The sequence below is a fragment of the Ascaphus truei genome, chromosome 1, assembly GCF_040206685.1.
Source record: "Ascaphus truei isolate aAscTru1 chromosome 1, aAscTru1.hap1, whole genome shotgun sequence".
In the NCBI taxonomy this organism is placed as follows: Eukaryota; Metazoa; Chordata; class Amphibia; order Anura; family Ascaphidae; genus Ascaphus; species Ascaphus truei.
In genome coordinates this window covers 172,188,616-172,207,592 of record NC_134483.1, presented here as the reverse complement: position 1 = coordinate 172,207,592, position 18,977 = coordinate 172,188,616, and the positions used below count along the sequence as shown (strand labels likewise).

Sequence of the window (18,977 nt, the reverse complement as noted above, 5' to 3'; positions counted from 1 at the left end):
ACAAAAGAAATATAAAGTTTAATGTTATCAGTATTTTTCAAAATAGTTTTCTATCTGACATTTTAAAATAAATATCTTTGATGACGCAAATTCTTACTTCACATTTTGTTCACATAAACTCCCAAACTCTGATCAAACAAGCTCTTACATTTGACATGCTATCTTGTTTTCTTTCCCTTTCCAGATGAACACTCCCTTTCTGTGCCTTTAGCAGAAACAGAACACAGATCATAGAGATTTGTCACCTTGCTTAGTATTATTAATCTTCCCTAAAATTAGAAATAGCCCTGCTACTTATTTATTTGAACCTGGATCACTGCCCCCATCTTATATTTGGAAATCGTCTAAGCTATAACTTACCCTTCACTTTTGATCACTTGTAGGGTAATTCTATATTGTCTGATGTAGCCAATCGGGGCATTCTTGTCTGAAAATCCCCATTGAAGGCCACTTAGTACAAATTACAATGTCCCCTTTAGTTATTCAGCTGAATCCCTCGCTGCCTCATATCTGTTTCAGGAGTTTCCAAACATGTGGGTGATGCTCTGAAAGGTCACGCCTCCCGGCACCTGAGGAAAATATGCGCAATCGGCATCCCACCGTGGGGAGTAATTGAGAACCAGAGAGATCTGATCGGGAAAGATGTGAGCAAACAAACATTTCCTTAAATAGACTCTGCCTTTGTTTGTTTTGAACATTACATTTAATCGTCTTTTTTCCTCCTCTTTGGGCTTCTATGGGCCAGATGCACAGTTAAATCGGGACAAATAACGTCATGTTACCTAAATAGGTAACAGAGATAATTTTTCATAAGGCATCTACCTAGCTAACTAGATGCAAAAACAACAGCTGTTGTTAGTATGATTTGCTTTTTTTTTTTTAACCTAGATTGCAACATTGGTTAAATACTGTATAATACTTGATGGTGCTTTTTTCGACTATAGTTCGTTTCATATAGTCATTGTAACAGATTTCGATAAGTTCTGTTAAAATATTGATATTGAACTTCTCTATTCCTTTAACTTTGTTCTTACTGATGCACTAGTCCTGCCTATTCAAGTATATATATACATATATAATATATACTGTACACATTATGTTTACTTTTCTTTTCCACCCGTAAAATGTCAGTCTGTGCGTATCACTGTTCGTGGAATATTTGGATTCTTCGTTCAACAGATACAAGCAGTTGACATTTTAAGTGTATGAGTGCATGGGAGGTCAAAATGGATGTCTCCCCATGGTAACCGCAGATGCTAGAGATTAAGAAAACAATTATTTAAAATTATAACCATGGTGAATGTTCTGACAATGGGCGTGTGAAAGACAACAACTTCACAACATTACCATACACTGGTACAATAGGTAAGGAGGATCCTGCTCCATGGAGTTTACAATCTAAACGGAAGGCAAAAGGAGGAACTGGAGGTGTATTGCAATGCATCCCATGCACATTTTTACTATACAGTATATTGTATTATATGTATTGTATGTCTTTGTATAGCGCCAAAGGTGTACTTAGCACTTCACAAAGAATACGGTACAGGGAATTATAATAATACATTAAGTGCAGCAAAATTATACAATAGAAAAGGAAATCCCTGCCCCGAAGAGCTTAAAATCTAAGAGGTATGATGGGAAACTTACAGAGACAGAAGGTGAGGGAATAAGTACTGTAGATGGCAGTGCTTGGTCAAAATGCGCCCCCACCTATGCCAATCTCTATCTGGGCTGGTGGGAGGCGGAGGTGGTTTTCCAGGAACGTTATCGTCGGTATACCTCACACATACTGCTGTGGATTAGGTATATCGACGATATCTTTGTCCTATGGCAGGGCACTAGAACGCACCTCGATGCTTTCATTGGCGAGCTGAACACCAATTCCCTGAACCTTAGATTAACATCGGAAGTTGACGGGGCGAGCCTTACATTCCTTGATCTTATGATCTCTAAAACCACACATGGGACACTGGCCACATCCCTCCATAGGAAGTCCACGGCTACGAACAGCCTCCTCAGAGCGGATAGCCATCACCCAAAACATCTGCTAAAGGGGATACCAACTGGCCAGTTCTTACGCCTGAGGAGGAACTGTTCCTCTAACGAGGACTTTGAAACCCAGTCATCAGCCATGAAACAAAGATTCATGGAAAGGGGATACAGCAATAGGGTCATTAAGAGAGCGTATCAACGAGCTAGGCACACAGACAGAAATACATTGCTGGATGACAAAGCCACATCACCTATTGAAAAACAAGTGATACGCTTCATTGGTACGTTCAACAACCAATGGCCAGAAATCACCAACATTATGAACACACACTGGCATGTATTACGTGAGGATGTGGATCTGAGAGAGGTCCTGAATGAGAGGGCGACCATTGTAAGCAGGAGAGCCAGTAGTCTACGTGATCTGTTGGTACATAGCCACTATCAGAGACCATCCACAGGGACGTGGCTTGCCAACAGATCAAATGGCTTCTTTAAATGCTACAAATGCACCGCATGCACCTCTTGTTCTTCCACAAAGACTTTTAATAACTGGAATGACACACGTAGTTTCAACATCCGTCAGTTTATTAATTGTAGAACTGTGGGCGTGGTCTATCAGATTATCTGCGTCTGCAAGAAAAAATACATTGGAAAAACAAAAAGACAGCTGAGGCACAGAGTGCTTGAGCATCTAGGGGACATCCGTAATCATCGGGACACCCCTGTTGCTAACCACGTCCACAATCAACACCATGGACTACCCTCAGTTATTCAATTTGTAGGTATTGAGGCCGTATCCAATCACAGCAGAGGAGGGGATTGGGACAACGAGATCCTACGACGGGAATCTCGTTGGATTTATACTTTGGGCACCTTAGTCCCTAGGGGACTAAACGAGGAATTTCTCTTTTCCCCGTTTATTTGATGCCCCTGTGACCCACCCTTCCCTACCCCACACACACACACCCACGAGTGTGCTTAATATCATCCAACAGTGTATCCATTGCTATCCAATCTATGTTTTTGCCCTCTGAGATGGGTGGTATTTCTGTATGCATCTTGACCACTCGCTTCCCCTATGCTAATATCCACCCTCTGTAGGATACCCATGATTCCAACTGTAATTATCAGCAGGCAGAATTTTTTCTGCAACTTCAGTTGGGGATGGGGCTACTTACCTCATGTCCTTCATTCTCCTTTATCCCCTACCACATACCCTAAACCATCATAATGTGTCTTAACTAGGGATACTGGACCCCCTATAACACTTTACTGTGGCAAACGTGCAGCTAATGTACCTATGTGGCATAGCCACTTTAAGGAGAACCACCTATCTCCTTTCCTTCCTTTTGCTAGTTTACCCCTTGTTCCAAACTGTCACAATGTGCTCTAACAATGGGCAAGGGACCCCCTCACACTCTATTGGGGCCAGTATATAGCTACTGTGTATATATATTAGTCTGTCACTGTAAGGGGAACTACATTATGACACAACCTTATAGGGACGCATGTTTACCTGCATCCGCAGTATCCACATAGCATATAGGATACTCAAATATCCTGGACTGCTCCATGGTGAACTACCAGGGTTAATAATACCCCCAGATACGTGGAGGTCATGATATGATTCACTAATCTAGAGCCGGCTGTGTAGCAGACAGTGCAGCAGTTCAGGCAAGCGAGCGACGAAGGGGAGACACGCCCCCAGCGGTCGCTGTGGCAACCACAGGCTACTTAAAGTGCACTCCAAGAGCGTGCACGTACCTTTGATAAAGCGCGATCCCGCGCGAAACGTGCGTCAGGTGACTACGAGCGTGGTGACGTCACCGCATCCAAGATGGCGCCTCCGCGGCTGTAGCTGTCGCCTCGAGACCGGAACACCCCTCCCATGGTATCCTGTAGCCGTTCCCTTCTACCCACGATGGTGTAATGGCTTCTATATGCACCCATGAGCTAAGTAGCACCCCTATTAGGACCTTAGACACTTTTTAGGTCCTGATATTATATTGTGCATTAAGGGAGGGAGGTGTAATCAGGGGTACTGGTCACTGACCATGATCAGCCCTAGCAATGTATACATGATATTTTACTTGCTTAGAGGGAGACTCAATATGATTTATGAGTCAGGCTGTTCCTTACCCCATGTACCTATCAATAACTTATAATTATTAAGTCTGATTAGTGATTATTACCGGACTCTAGAGAGGCTACCTGTGATTTTGATCTCTGCATTAAACATCAATCAGTACACAGAGGCTATAACTGGATACGGTCTTTGAACCGTGCCTCAGGGCGTTTTCCGTTAGCACACTTTGTGCTTGCCCTTTGCAGAGCGCACACACGATTCAGCTACGCATCCCACTACTACATGCATGAGGCTATAACTGGATACGGTCTTTGAACCGTGCCTCAGGGCGTTTCCGTTAGCACACTTTGTGCTTGCCCTTTGCTGAGCTCACACACTATTCAGCTACGCATCCCACTACTACATGCATATGGTGGTTGAGTTTCCATTTTTTATGATCATCTTTGTTGCGTTGTTATTGTTTTCATCATGTTTTGTTTATTTGTTGTACACACCGTTTAAGTGGACTAGGGACATCATCCAGATATATACCATCTGTCCATTCGGTGTAAGATAATTACCCCTCCAGACTTAGCTTCAATGACCTATACCATTTTAGGTTCATTGAATTATTGACAAAAGGATTTCCATATGGTATATGGGCCTTCTATTCTGGTATTATAGTAATGGGGATTGTCTGAGCGACATAGTTCCACATTAAGGTGTTGTCATACCTATATCTCCTCTCAAGTGAGGACGATTTTGTTTGGTTTGCCTATTAGGGGCTGGCCTTGGATTATATATACCATGCCCCTCTATACAATCCTGTTTTAAACCTTCTCTTGTGATTAAAAGGTTTTGATTAAACAGTTTTTAAATACACTCATTATCATCAATCACTGGCTTATCCGAGTGCATTCAGGGAGGATCTTTTTCTCTTTTCTTCAAAATGGGTGGTAGGAGTGTCTGTGGGTGTGGGACAATAGCCATAGGCTATTAGGATGCTTATTTGAGGGGCAAGTTTTAAGGTTGGTCAGGATTAAATCAGAAGGTTAACACCATTTGCATGGGAGGAGATGGCAGGGAGGCGTGGGTGAGAGCAGGTGTGTTTATGTCTGGGTTCAGGATTAGGAGAGATATCCCCAGCAGCAGGAAGGAGTAGAAAGAGGGTGTGAATAGAGAATTTGTGGGGGTGCTTTTTATTGAGGGGTAAGGAAGTTGTTGGGAAAGAGGTGTATAAATAATGGTGCAGTGTATGGGCACAGGCGGAGGGGAGGAAAGATGAAGAAATGTGAATAGGGGGGGAGTGGGGAGGTTGGAGAGAACAGAAACGTTTACAAAGGAGTGAGGAGACATTTGACAGAAAAAGCAATAGGGAGGGCATAGTTTGTTGCTGTTTGTTTTTGTATAGCGCTGCTAGTTTTACGTAGCACTTTACAGAGACATTTTTGCAGACACAGTCCCTGCCCCGTAGAGCTTACAATCTATGTTTTTGGTGCCTGAGGCCCAGGGAGGTACAGTGACTTGCCCAGGGTCACATGGAGCTGGCAACGGGAATTGAACCAGGTTCCCCTGCTTCTCCATAGTGAGGAGAGATTAAACTAGGTATTGGAGGAGAGAAAGATTACAAATTATCAGAGCATTTTCGAAAGTCAAGTTTTCACAGTTACAAGGTTGTAGTAGTTTTTGAAGTGCAGAGTCCAGATCTTCTTGTAGTATTCAACTCCAATTCTAACTCCAGTATTAACTCCACAGACACTTTATGTGACACTTTGGGGTGACACAACCATATGGCTCACTGCCAAGATAGACTCACTTAAATACTCTAACACCTTTTCACTTGACTAACAATTAAGGGAGGGGTCTGCCTATTCAGCCCATACCAGATAGTTAAATAAAGATCAATAGCAGATTGGCTTAATTTGATAGGAGGGTTCCAATCAAACAAACATTAAAATGTTCCAATGGCTAAGGAAGAATGTATTCTGAACATTAATTTTTGTTCAGGTGGTTTGTCTGTACCAGACGTTGTGTAACCCACTCAGCAAGCTGACAAGTCTGAACAGCATGCACTCCCATTTTATAATGGTGGATGATGGCACAGTTGGAAAGTATGGTAATGAAATGAAACTAAGGAGGAACCTGGAAAAATACATATCCCTTCAGAAAATACACACCAGTGAGTACGAGGATTGACTTATCCTTTGCTGATTCTATAAACTCCAAATTGTCCAATTGCAGAAAATTCCCATTGAATTGAATGGCAGGTTCGGCCAAATGAACCAGTGTTTATAGAATCATCCCCCAACTTTGCTTAATATTGACTAGCCTATGTATTAATAGTATCTTACCGATATTGTATTTGTACAAACTGTCTAGACACATTGTTTATGATTAGAGATGAGCGAGTTTGGACTTTTGGATCCGATACTCTGAAACTTTAGAAATCCAAGAAAAATGTAGCTAGTAGCAGCAATTTTGCTCGGACTTACGAGGTTTGGGAAGTTGGATTCCAAAAATCCGAACTTGCTCATATCTACTTATGATGTTTATGTACCATTGTTTAATGGGTCTTAGCTCTCGTCTCCTTTGAAATGTTGCGTTATTTGTTACATGCATTTACTGCAGCTATTTTTGTAATCTTAATGTCTCAAATGTGACCAGGGACATTACTTCGAGCCCTCTTCTGACTATGGAAATGTCTTACAGTGTACAGTATTGCTTAGTCTCTTCTCATTACGATTTGCTTTTACCCCCTTGGCAGTTCTTAATTTTTTACAGTTGTATATGTAATATTTGCAACTTTAACAATGTGATTTCTATGAAACATTTGAATATAGGACTGAGGATTTTGGTCTTTATTAAATAACATAAAAAAGAAAATAGATAATAAAGTACTATTGAAGGATCTGTTGATACGTTAGTGATACAGATGTGTGTGGTTTAAGTCTGTCAGTGTGTTGACTGATGTGGTTTATTAAAGGAATGGGGCAAGGTGTACCAGTAGTAGGACTGGTTGTGGAAGGAGGTCCAAATGTGATCCTGATGGTGTGGGAGTACATCAAGAGCACTCCACCAGTTCCTGTTGTGGTGTGTGAGGGGACAGGACGAGCAGCTGATATCCTGGCATTCACTCACAAGCACACAGCAGATAAAGGGTAAGCTAGTTGTTCTTTACCTATTGATTTGAGAATTATCGGTACACTACACATAAAACATAACTAAAAACGTGTTGTGCTTCTGCATCCAATTTTTTCCCCTCTGTAGCAATTTACCCATGTGTGCTTTATTCACACTGTGACACATCCTAAAGTACACCCTTTCCTGTAGTGGTTATTCATGAAATTCTGATGTGTCCTGACAAAATGAAGACGTTCCTCTTCATTACATGTCTATCTGCTATTTAAAACCAGAGACAGAACATGAAACACAGACAGAGCTCAGTGCACATCCAGTGAAACTCATACACGGTGCAGTGCCTAAATATATATGTATAAATATCTATTAAATAAAATGGTCTTTTAGTTTAACATTTTGGCCAAATTGTTGTAAGCCCCTGAGCCACTGCACGGCAGACCACATTCTCAAGGGTCCCTAACACTAATATAAATTCTTAATAACCTGTGCAATACCAGGAAGAAGGATTTATAATAAATCTGTCAATATTAGTTGCAAAGTTCTAAGTCTGATTGAAGCTTCAATCAGACTTAGAACTTTGCAACTAATATTGACAGATTTATTATAAATCATTCTTCCTGGTATTGCACAGGTTATTAAGAATTTATATTAGTGTTAGGGACCCTTGAGAATGTGGTCTGCCGTGTAGTGGCTCAGGGGCTTACAACAATTTGGCCAAAATGTTAAACTAAAAGACCATTTTATTTAATAGATATTTATAAATATATATTTAGGCACTGTACCGTGTATGAGTTTCACTGGATGTGCACTGAGCTCTGTCTGTGTTTTATGTTCTGTCTCTGGTTTTAAATATATATTGCCATGGTCAGTAGCACTCCTCTGTGACACTCATATGCTTATATATATGTTGTGGTTATTTTGGGGGTTTCAATAGGAGCTTGTTAGATGTCCAGTATGTTTTGCAATTCTTGTTCAGCTAGTCTTAGCTGATTGGAGGGTGGCAACCTCCTACCTAATTGAAGCTTACCCCCTCCCACATTTAAATGGTTAAAAGTTCACTCCATAGCATCTCCACTCTCATACTGCTTGCTTGCAGTATGATTGTGACAAATCTAATACAGAGTGCTTTTCCTGGTAATGTATACGTGAATAAAAGCTTCAATCAGACTTAGAACTTTGCAACTAATATTGACAGATTTATTATAAATCATTCTTCCTGGTATTGCACAGGTTATTAAGAATTTATATTAGTGTTAGGGACCCTTGAGAAAGTGGTCTGCCGTGCAGTGGCTCAGTGGCTTACAACAGTTTGGCCAAAATGTTAAACTAAAAGACCATTTTATTTAATAGATATTTATACATATATATTTAGGCACTGTACCGTGTATGAGTTTCACTGGATGTGCACTGAGCTCTGTCTGTGTTTTATGTTCTGTCTCTGGTTTTAAATATATATTGCCATGCTCAGTAGCACTCCTTTGTGACACTCATATGCTTATATATATATATATATGTTGTGGTTATTTTGGGGGTTCAATAGAAGCTTGTTAGGTGTCCAGTATGTCTATCTGCTTGCAAATGGGTTAATGCATACTGCGTGCTGATTGTGCCCCTGCCTGTATCTTTCAGGGAGATTCGCCCACAATTGAAAGATGAAATCTTGCAAATGATTCAAAAAACTTTTAATCTTGGTCATAAACAATCTAATCATGTCATTCATATTCTGGAGGAGTGCATGGAACACCGTGAATCTGTAAGTATAAGGAATGCAGCATCTCTTAACTACAGTACATTCTTAATATAATTGGCACACGTTCAATTTAATGGTGAAGACACATAATACAATAGATACTTTAGCTTTCGTCATTGTGGACAGTAGAGATTTACAGTACCATAGGAAAATTTTTGACATACCTGACATCTTCCCTAATATTTATACTTTATGAAATGTACAGATATGTTGGATTTTATTCCAGATCAGAAATGATATTGATCAATAATGAAATAGAATAAGCCACTAATAATAGTGTTGATAATATTGAAAAACTGTTGTTTTCACATTCATTAAAAAATCAAAGTCACTTGTGTAAATAAATGTGCTGTTCAATTGTTTGGTACCTTAGTGCATGCTAATTGTAGTGTATTTTTTGTAGCTTAGTATTAACCAGCAATTATTTATTTTTTATTTGTCAAACTGTGTGTTTTGTGAGAGAACTGCTGCAATCAGCACTTCTGTGAAACAATTATAGTCAGTTATTTTCATATAATTAGATAAGCCACAACAAAGTTGCAATCCTTTCTTTAATAGTGTTGTATAGCATTAGCTGGTATTTCCAATAAAATATGATATTAATAATATCAGAAATAGTGCAACATACTTTAAAGCACTTTTTGGTCTATTTATCAAAGTCTCTTAGCTGCACAAATCCTTTGTTTTTAATGGGATTGTGAGCCATTTTGTGCCCTTGTTTTGCATCTGAGGAACGTTTTTCATCTTTTAAATCTGCTTCCTTAGTCTTGTGTATTTTTACCTTTTTTTATTCATGTATATATTTTAATTTCACAAAGAAATCAACCCCAAAATCTGTAGGAACGCAGACAACCAATTGAACATTGTAAGGAGCAGGAATTGAGAACAGTTCAATGCTTAATGGTAGCAAACTAAGCAGGTGTTTGTTCAAGCTGTTACACCAGGGGTAGCCAACTGCAGTCCTCAAGACCCCCCAACAGGTCAGGTTTTCAGGATATCCCTGCTTCAGTCTTCGACTAAGCCACTGAGCCATCTGTGCTGAAGCAGGGATATCCTGAAAACCACCATGTTATAGAGATGTAGCTACAGTCATTATGGTGTGATCACACCAAATGTCTTTAGTTTACTGTGAGTAAGGCATATATTGTTGTCGTATAGGTAAAAGTCATTAACTACATTATTTGAGTACTGAGGAAAAGACAATTAAATGTTCTTTTTGACATTATTTCAACATCATACTTAATGGGTGTTATATTTTGATTACTCTGAAATCTGACTAAATAGGCCCTTAATGAGTTTTTTTTTAGAAATATCAAGGAATTCCAAGTCAGAAAGTGCATGTAATGTTTTTTTTTCCAAAAATACACTTAATGAGATTTACCTCTACAACAACATTAATTAACATTATTAATAACAACATCTCCGTACAAGTTGTTCTGTTGCTGTGAAATGTTCTACATTAACTAGTAGATTTTGCCATAAACCTCATCTATATTCTCAGTACTACTGTGAATTGTATGTTTTTTTATTTTATTAGTTGGGTTACTTCCTATTTGTACATTGTGTTGTATTGTTTTCTTGATTACTTTGCGTAAAGTCATCACCTGACTACCACTGGCATACTTGGTTATAAAACATAAATATGTATTCAGTGTTTGTTTCTTATCTTTATCAGATCACCATATTTGATGCAGAGTCAGAAGACCAGCAAGATATTGATTTAGCAATACTGACAGCTCTTTTAAAAGGTACATTGTTTGTATCGTTTCTTTATACAGTTCTTATTATATTTGTTTGACTTAATGGATGGTTTCTATTTAATCTTAACGATGAATCAATATTTCCTAGGAACCAATATGTCTGCACCAGACCAGCTGAGTTTGGCACTAACCTGGAACAGAGTGGACATTGCTAAAAAGCACATTCTCGTGTATGGACAACACTGGAAGGTACTGTATTTGTTTATTGAACACAGAATAAAACAGAATGAAACACAGCCACCTGAAAAAAAGAAAAAGATCAGTTGGAAAAAGGTTTAACGATGCCATAAGGTTATATCGAGTGTTAAGTGTTACATTGAAGAGCTCTGTTACCTGGCGCTTTTTTTAATAAACAGTTTGCAGTGTCCCCAAATCTGAGGTTCCCATGCATTGTGTCAGCGAAGAAATCTATGTAGAAGATGTTGTCTATATTTTCATACATATTTGGTGACTACAAATTATACTGTCGCCAAATAAATGTATGATCTATTACGAAATGTAGAAAATTTTATATATTTTTGAATGCTAACCATTTCAGTACCTTGGGCTGAATGTCATATTACTGCAGCTCTTCAATTTAACATTGCACAAAAAAAGTGGAGATAGCAGTAGTGTTTGATACTGTTGTTTATTCTTGTATAGTGCTGACAGTGTACACAGCACTGCACATAGAGTTTTTACAGGCATGAGTCCCTGACCAAAGAACTTACAATCTATTTTTTTGGCGCTTGAGGCACAGGGAGGTAAAGTGACTTGCCAGAGGAACTGACACTGGGATTTTGAGCCAGGGATACCAAACTCCGTGCTGTCAGTCAGTGCCTTTACTCACTGAGCCACTCCTTCAGCCCTGATTATTGTTACATAAAAACCTATTGCTTAGAATAAATCTGTTACAACCATTTTACAAAATATCATGGCAAAGTGATGTCACGTGACCCCACAGTGGCATTTTGTGCTGTGTTGCCATGGCAACACATTGCCGAACTCAAGGTAAGGGAAGTTGCCATGGCCTCACGCGATCCCCCGGCATTTAATTTAAATGCCTTGGGGAAGAGCGCGGGCCTATACAAACGCCACGCCCCCCTGGAAAATCTTGCGCCCCCATGCTCTACAGTATTCTCACTTTGTTTAGGAGCTGTCTTATATAGCCCTGGTAGGTTTGGGCTATTATTCTGTCCTCCTTCTGTGCAATAATCCCTGGTAAGGGCAGGTTTGCCAGGAGTTAAGATGGGTTCTCCCCACTCACTGCAGATCAGTGAGGCAGAGAAAGCAGTGCAGTCAGGCCTGTGTCCAATAAGGGACAGGGGCGGGCTCTTGGTGTATCTGTCTTAATGATCTGCATTTCCTGTATTGAGTCAGTTGCTCCTACCCTGAGAGGAGCTGAGTCTTACCTAACCGAGCTGTCAGGGACCTGGCAGGCTTGAGGCCCTCCCCCTGGGAGAGGCTGGTAGACTTTTCCCACTACTCTGATAGGGGGTAGTGGAAGAGCTAGGCCTGCTTCCAGGGCCCTGACTGGGAGTGAAAGGCCAGGGTTATCTTGAGAAGTACTGCTGTGACTGTGTATGCTGTACAGTGTGCTGCAGAGGAAATAAAGTGTTCCTGATTATAAAGAAGCGGTTGTGAGACTGGAATCTCTCATCCCTGAGTGGGACGTTCTATTCCAGGGAATCCACCCCATATCCTGGGGCCTGCAATAGATGGAGGCACTGTCACCGTGAGTATGTACTGGGTATGTCCCCAGAAGCCTGTCCTGACCTTCCCCATAATACCATCAAGCGGGAGACTCAGGAGTCCTGTAAGCCAGCAGGTGCACCACACTATTATGCCTTGTAACCAGAGTAGCATTTCCCCTAGGAGACCCTATTTGCGATTGGGGGGGGGAATACCCGTTACAATTGGAGGCACTGCTGAGATAATCAGGACAGGCTTTCAGCGACGCAAAACAGAAAGATTGAAAGTATGCTTCCAGAACAAGTGCTGCTGAAAGGGGCAAGTCTAGGGGTAGTCAGGAGAACGAAAAACCTCACAAAGCACGCCCTAGACTGCCCTAAAGGGTGAATAGGTCTGGAGACAAGGCTATTGCTGTTCTAGTCAAACCTGAGGCGGGTAGTCAGGATGCCTAGGGGGTGGCCTGGTTAACGCAGTTAGGAGGGACCCCTAAAATGGCGGTTCCCGCCGAGTCTGGATGGCGCACGTGCTGCGTGCAAAAAGACTGTGAGCAGAGTATTTGCAGAGATTTGGCCGGGTCTGGCGCGAAAGCTAGAGCCCCGCCTATGTGCAGGAAGTGGCGCGAAAGCAGGAGCCGCGGCCCCCTGCCCTGTGACTGGCTCAGCGAAGAGTCCACATCATGAGGTAACACCCAGTGACCCTCCTCTAATCTCCACCAGAGGGAGGGGTCACAGTGAAAGCCAGAGTCACGCCTTACTACCGAGTGCCCCTCCTCTAATCTCCACCAGAGGGAGGGGGCACAATGAGAGACAATCCCAGAGCTTTACCCAAACTGAAGGAGGAGCTGGATGCGAGCTGCCGCAACCTCAGACTGATGGAACATGGCGGGCCAGAGGAGTGAGTTACCCCTTTCTTTTGTGCCTGTGTATACATAAATTAAGAGCAGGCGATATGGACTTTGCCTATTACTCGCTGCCAGAAGGTTTCCTGGATGTACTCACTGATGGGATCACCAGCTTGCGGTGTTTGGGCCCTGACTGTGCATACCTGGGAGAAGACCTTGTTTGTGTAAGGAATCTGTTGTCTAAGCGCCGTCAGTGCGACCATTCCTCACCTCCCATCGGTACTCAGGCGTCCAAGCGTCTGCAGCGCAATTCCCACATACCTCCATTGTCTGCCACTGGCACTCTGGCTCCTCGCCATCACAGGATTGCACCAACCGAAGAGGTGCCTGTTGAACCGCAGCCTCTGAGTGTGTCCCCAGCTCCGCGCTCTATGCGCACACGTGCATCTGTCTCTGTCCCCATGCGCATACGCGCGTCAGTCACCGAATCCACGCACACACGCACACCAGCCCCAGACGTTATGTGCATGCATTCCCAGCTTACAGAGCACACGCCTAACAGAGCACTTTTAACCACTGCTCCTGCAGTGAGGCGTCGCCCCCAAGCATCACACAGTTCCATGCAAATCAATGATTACACTCAGCTGGGCTGTAACACCTCCGTCCTATCAGGGAGGACTCCTTGCAGTCCTCCAGGCCTGCCCCCTTTTCCCATTGGCCTGCCCAGCTTTATTATGCCTGTGCTTCCCATCACTCGTCGCTCGACATAGTTCTGTATGGAAGCATTTGACTACTTTCTCAGTGACTCCTCAGGTATTGACGCGGATTGGACGACTACCCGCTCTGGCTCTCGACTTCGGCTCTACTTGGACTTCGTGACTTCTGGCATCCCTGTAACATGGCTTATACCATCGACCATCCGCAACTCTCCAATCCCTGATCTTGGCAACGGCAATAACTACTCCTCCTCTACTAACGGTACCGGCAAGTATTGTCTTCCTTACTATACCTGGCCTGGCAACACTAACACCACACTCCGGACGCGCTCCCCTTGCTGCGGGTGCGTGTATCCCTACGTCCCACCTCAGCAGAGGGGACGGGTCTGGTCTGCGGGCAGCACCGGCGTAACAGTTTGGGGGCTATTTTCTTTGTGAATGGGGCAAGCCATCTTGTGTCTAGCCCGCTGATGCCTACCATTGGGGTGTACCAAGCCCCGACGACTGAGACAAGGCCCGAGCCGGTTCCAGAGACCGCAACCCAAATGCTACCGGGTGAGGTGATCGAACCTGACGAGGCCAGAGCCGGTCCTCTGGTGTCAGCAAAGCCTGATGACCCCGCGGTTATGCTATGCGATGTGGGCCATGTCGATGCTACCCATGTGGAGGGCTCGTGCGCCCCAACAAACATTCCAGGGGGTCCGTGCACCCCGGTTCCAGAGGCGGAACTCACGATGGTGGAACCCAAGGAAGAGACAGACTGCCCAGGGAGGATGGGGATCGCTATCGCTGGTGGCGCAGAAGCGGGACCACTTCATGCCGATTGCTGTCAGTGACTGCGAGGGGCCCCAATGTCATTCCCCTGCGGAGATGTCCCTACCTGCCTCGTCGGACGACGAGCGTGATAGCAGTTCAGCGGGTGTGATGCGCCTAGCGGCGGACCCCTACAGCGGTGCTGCAAGAAGAGAGCCACTTACCTGTGATGTGGAGCGGGCGCCGATGGAGGAGGCCCATCTCAGCGCCTATTTCCGCATGAAGGACAGTGTCGAGCTCCCGGTACCCCGTCCTGCGGATGACGTATTTCCTGTGCGGGACCTGACACAAATGACGCGACCTCACGAGAGGATGACGTCACCTACAAGGCGACCTCCGGAGCGGACTGAGACTGTGCTGCGACCGCTCCGGTGAGTAGTGCCCTCTCCAGGCGAGAAGTGGACCACTACATTTACAGGGTGGTAGACCGAGGGAAACGCTGGCCCGTCGTGGCTGCGTCCAAGCAGCCAACGTCCCCTGCGGTATGCCTTGGCCTAGCTGATGCCAAGGACCTTGCCCCGGACACTGTTGCTTCCTATGCCCCAGTCTCTGGCCCCATTACCCCTGCCATTGCCCTTGTCCCTGTCCCATCTTGTTCGGATTCCAGATACAGTCACCACGGGTCACTGGGTGAACAGGGGGTCCACAAGCCATTCACTGATTACAAGGACTGGTGGGTTTGGTTCAGGACTCTGGGGATTTGGGTAATGATGTTGTTCATATTTGTGCCTGTTGCTCGGATAAAACCCTATGTGCCTCCAGTGTCTGACAGAGTTGTCAGAAATCACCAAAAGTCATTACTTTATTTTCACCACTCAGTAGAGGGGGGGATTGAGTTTGAATTGGGTTCCACTAATGAGGAAGGGGATATAGTTCTGGTGATGAGGAAAGATCAGATGAGGAAAATTGGGATACTAATAGCTCCTTAGAGAATTGGTATAATGTAGAAAGGGTGCCTTACATCTCCAGGAGATGCCTTGAGAAAGTGTATGGGCATGATCCTCTCCGACCATTAGCACCCATGTCTATATTATGGGAGGATTGTAGGTGTCCAGTATGCCACCCAGAGTGTTATGGTACTTCTGCTCCAAACCCAGTGGACCATGCTGTGCGCAGGCCACCTTAAAAGGGTACAGCTAGTACAAGTGAATACATATCCTGAGGGTAGTAAAGGAACCTGATCCCAGGTATTACTGTTAGTAGTGGATTCTCCACGTTGGGAGTAATCCTAATTCTTTTGTGTCACCATCTAAGGAGGGGGTATAACCTGCAAATGTAATAACACTGTATTATGGTGAATAATATGTCATGTTATTTTGTTTTGTATAGGTTGTTCACCTGCAGGATGGACACGGAAATTTAGGTCCAAGTGGGGACCATTGGATTCCACCAGAGGGAGAGTATAGCCCTGGTAGGTTTGGGCTATTATTCTGTCCTCCTTCTGTGCAATAATCCCTGTTAAGGGCAGGTTTGCCAGGAGTTAAGATGGGTTCTCCCCACTCACTGCAGATCAGTGAGGCACAGAAAGCAGTGCAGTCAGGCCTGTGTCCAATAAGGGACAGGGGCGGGCTCTTGTTGTATCTGTCTTAATGATCTGCATTTCCTGTATTGAGTCAGTTGCTCCTACCCTGAGAGGAGCTGAGTCTTACCTAACCGAGCTGTCAGGGACCTGGCAGGATTGATGCCCTCCCCCTGGGAGAAGCTGGTAGACTTTTCCCACTACTCTGATAGGGGGTAGTGGAAGAGCTAGGCCTACTTCCAGGGCCCTGACTGGGAGTGAAAGACCAGGGTTATCCTGAGAAGTACTGCTGTGACTGTGTATGCTGTACAGTGTGCTGCAGAGGAAATAAAGTGTTCCTGATTATAAAGAAGCGGTTGTGAGACTGGAATCTCTCATCCCGGAGTGGGACGTTCTATTCCAGGGATTCCACCCCATATCCTGTGGCCTGCAATAGATGGAGGCACTGTCACAGTGAGTACGTACTGGGTATGTCCACAGAAACCTGTCCTGACCTTCCCCATAATACCATCAAGCGGGAGACTCAGGAGTCCTGTAAGCCAGCAGGTGCACCACACTATTATGCCTTGTAACTAGAGTAGCATTTCCCCTAGGAGACCGTATTTGCGATTGGGTGGGCGAATACCCGTTACACTTATAATTACCCATTTCAGTATTGTAAACATTTATTTTATTTCCCTACTTAAGGCAATGCAGTGTTAGATTGGCACTAACTTGTGTGTTGTGTGCTTCAAAAGAGTATACCTCAAGGATGTACAGTATCTGGATATATGGGGTTTGTGTTTTCTTTTCCCTTTTTTGATCCGGTTTGCACTTGTTATGGTTTACACCTGACCAAGTTTGTGTCAACTCTTATTTTCCACTTGAATACACAGCCACTGATTTACAATTTCAAGAGGCCTAGAGGAAAAGACAACTTTATGGCTTCCATTTAAAAGCACATTATTTATGGGAACAGTACTTTCTTATCAGACACAACATCAAGCCCCAAGGCAATAAGATAAATACTTTTTCAGGGGTGCTTGCCCTTTACTATTTTAACAGATTTTCTTTCATGCAGTGGTGCCACATCAGGAACCCACTGCAATACGTAACATTGCTTGTTTAGCTGTGCAAAACCGCCAAACAATTCTAGCACATTGGTGTTCTGGTTGATTGTACCGTAGTACAATATATGTATTATTTCTTCTGTAAACATAGTGTAAAACATAAATCTTTATACTTAGTTCACCTTTTATCTTGATGTTCTCCTTGTTGTTTGACCTCACCAACATGGGCAGGGACTGTGTTTGTAAAACGCTGTGTAAAAACTAGCAGCACTATACAAGAACAAACAATTATTATTACAGCCTGCTATCCTGTGAGATTTTCTGGGAACTTTTATTTACAAAGCCAGAGGAGTAACAGTGAATATGGCCAAATCCAGGGCTACTAAACCTTAAAGTACTGAAAAATATTTGAGTAGGAAGGAATGTGAATGCTATGAAACGTAAATATGGTGGAACGTGATTCCACTTTTATTTAAATTTATGGAGCTATCTATCATTGCAATTTTGGAGCAAAGAAAGTGTGTTTCGACTCTGCATTTTTTGCTGCCATTTGCATCAAATGTAAGAAGCGGATTGTTAGCAGCCAGAAATGTATGCTTTAAACCTGCTGGATATTCGGACGCGGCTTGAAGGGAAAAACAGTGATGCCACACAATGTGTCACATCTCATTATAATCTGTGTTTCATATAACTCCTTTGTCCCTTTTCACGCACACCAAATTGCAAGCTGACACATAAGGGGCAGAAGGTGGAGAAAGTGCTTAAATTGCCTTTATAGATAGGAGGGCTATTATTTTTTTTTAAATTTTTTTCATATATTGTATGTATGTATAATCCTAATCGTTTTATTCTACTATAGCCTGGCCTTCGGCATCTATTGCTAGTTCTGGGCCTTTCCTCTGTCAGTCCTGTTAGAACAGGCAGTGGAAAGGTTAATTCCTTCAGTTAGCCTGTTTGCATTTCTGCTCTGAGTATTGTAGCAATATTCGGGGGCAGGCTTAAGCAACCTTTGAGCATGTTAATCCAAAGGGTGGATATGGGTTGGAACACCCCCTGATGTGTGTGAACCAATCGGTATCCAACTTTGAGTTGTAATGATTCAAAGCTAGAGACACTCCCTGAGGATATTCAAATTGAGACATGTTTCCTAAAATAAGTTATCAGTTAGGATGAGGAGTTAGTCTAAGAGAAGAGATTGAAGAGAGCTGACAGAGAATAGTTCTCCCCCTCTTGCCCCACCTGGGTAAGGAGGGGGGGGGGGAGGAGGGAGTTGAGTTAAGCTGCCATAAGCAGAGGGCAGAGAAGCAAGATCAGGCCTATGATGTTCTGCTGTATGCTGTGTATGCTGCTCTGAATAAAGAACCACAGAAAGAAGCTGCTGAGTGTGGTATCACTGTTCCTGGTGTGAGAAGGAGAGAGTGTCAGTGGGGGTCCCTCCTCTGGAGACCCCAGGGGATCCCTACTGGCTGGAGGCACTGCACCACCCAGAGAGAGCAAGGTAACCTGTCCCACACCACCTCCTGTCCCTGTCCTGGTTCTCCCCACAACACCGCGGAGCCCTCAGCCCTCCTGTTTGCCAGCAGATCACAGCACCAAGACCGTGTGCAGTAAACAGAAGGAGTGTACCCCCCCATTCAATCTCATGTCGGGAGGGGTGAAAGAG

The 18,977-nt window shown here is 43.5% G+C and overlaps 1 protein-coding gene across 7 annotated transcripts in view; it reads left to right on the top strand.

Moving 5' to 3' along the window:
- The window catches only part of TRPM6 (transient receptor potential cation channel subfamily M member 6), a 227,257-nt gene that overhangs the window by 107,352 nt on the left and 100,928 nt on the right, over nt 1-18,977 (top strand). For 5 of the 7 annotated variants that reach the window (XM_075598299.1, XM_075598313.1, XM_075598307.1 and 2 more), the window contains exons 6-11: nt 520-644; nt 6,065-6,236; nt 7,041-7,215; nt 8,825-8,948; nt 10,621-10,693; nt 10,794-10,894. In XM_075598299.1, the coding sequence (XP_075454414.1) occupies nt 520-644; nt 6,065-6,236; nt 7,041-7,215; nt 8,825-8,948; nt 10,621-10,693; nt 10,794-10,894 (770 nt within the window). Of the gene's footprint in view, nt 1-519; nt 645-6,064; nt 6,237-7,040; nt 7,220-8,824; nt 8,949-10,620; nt 10,694-10,793; nt 10,895-18,302; nt 18,813-18,977 lie in introns of those variants that run through there. The other 2 variants (XM_075598343.1, XM_075598323.1) reach the window with 2 other exon arrangements.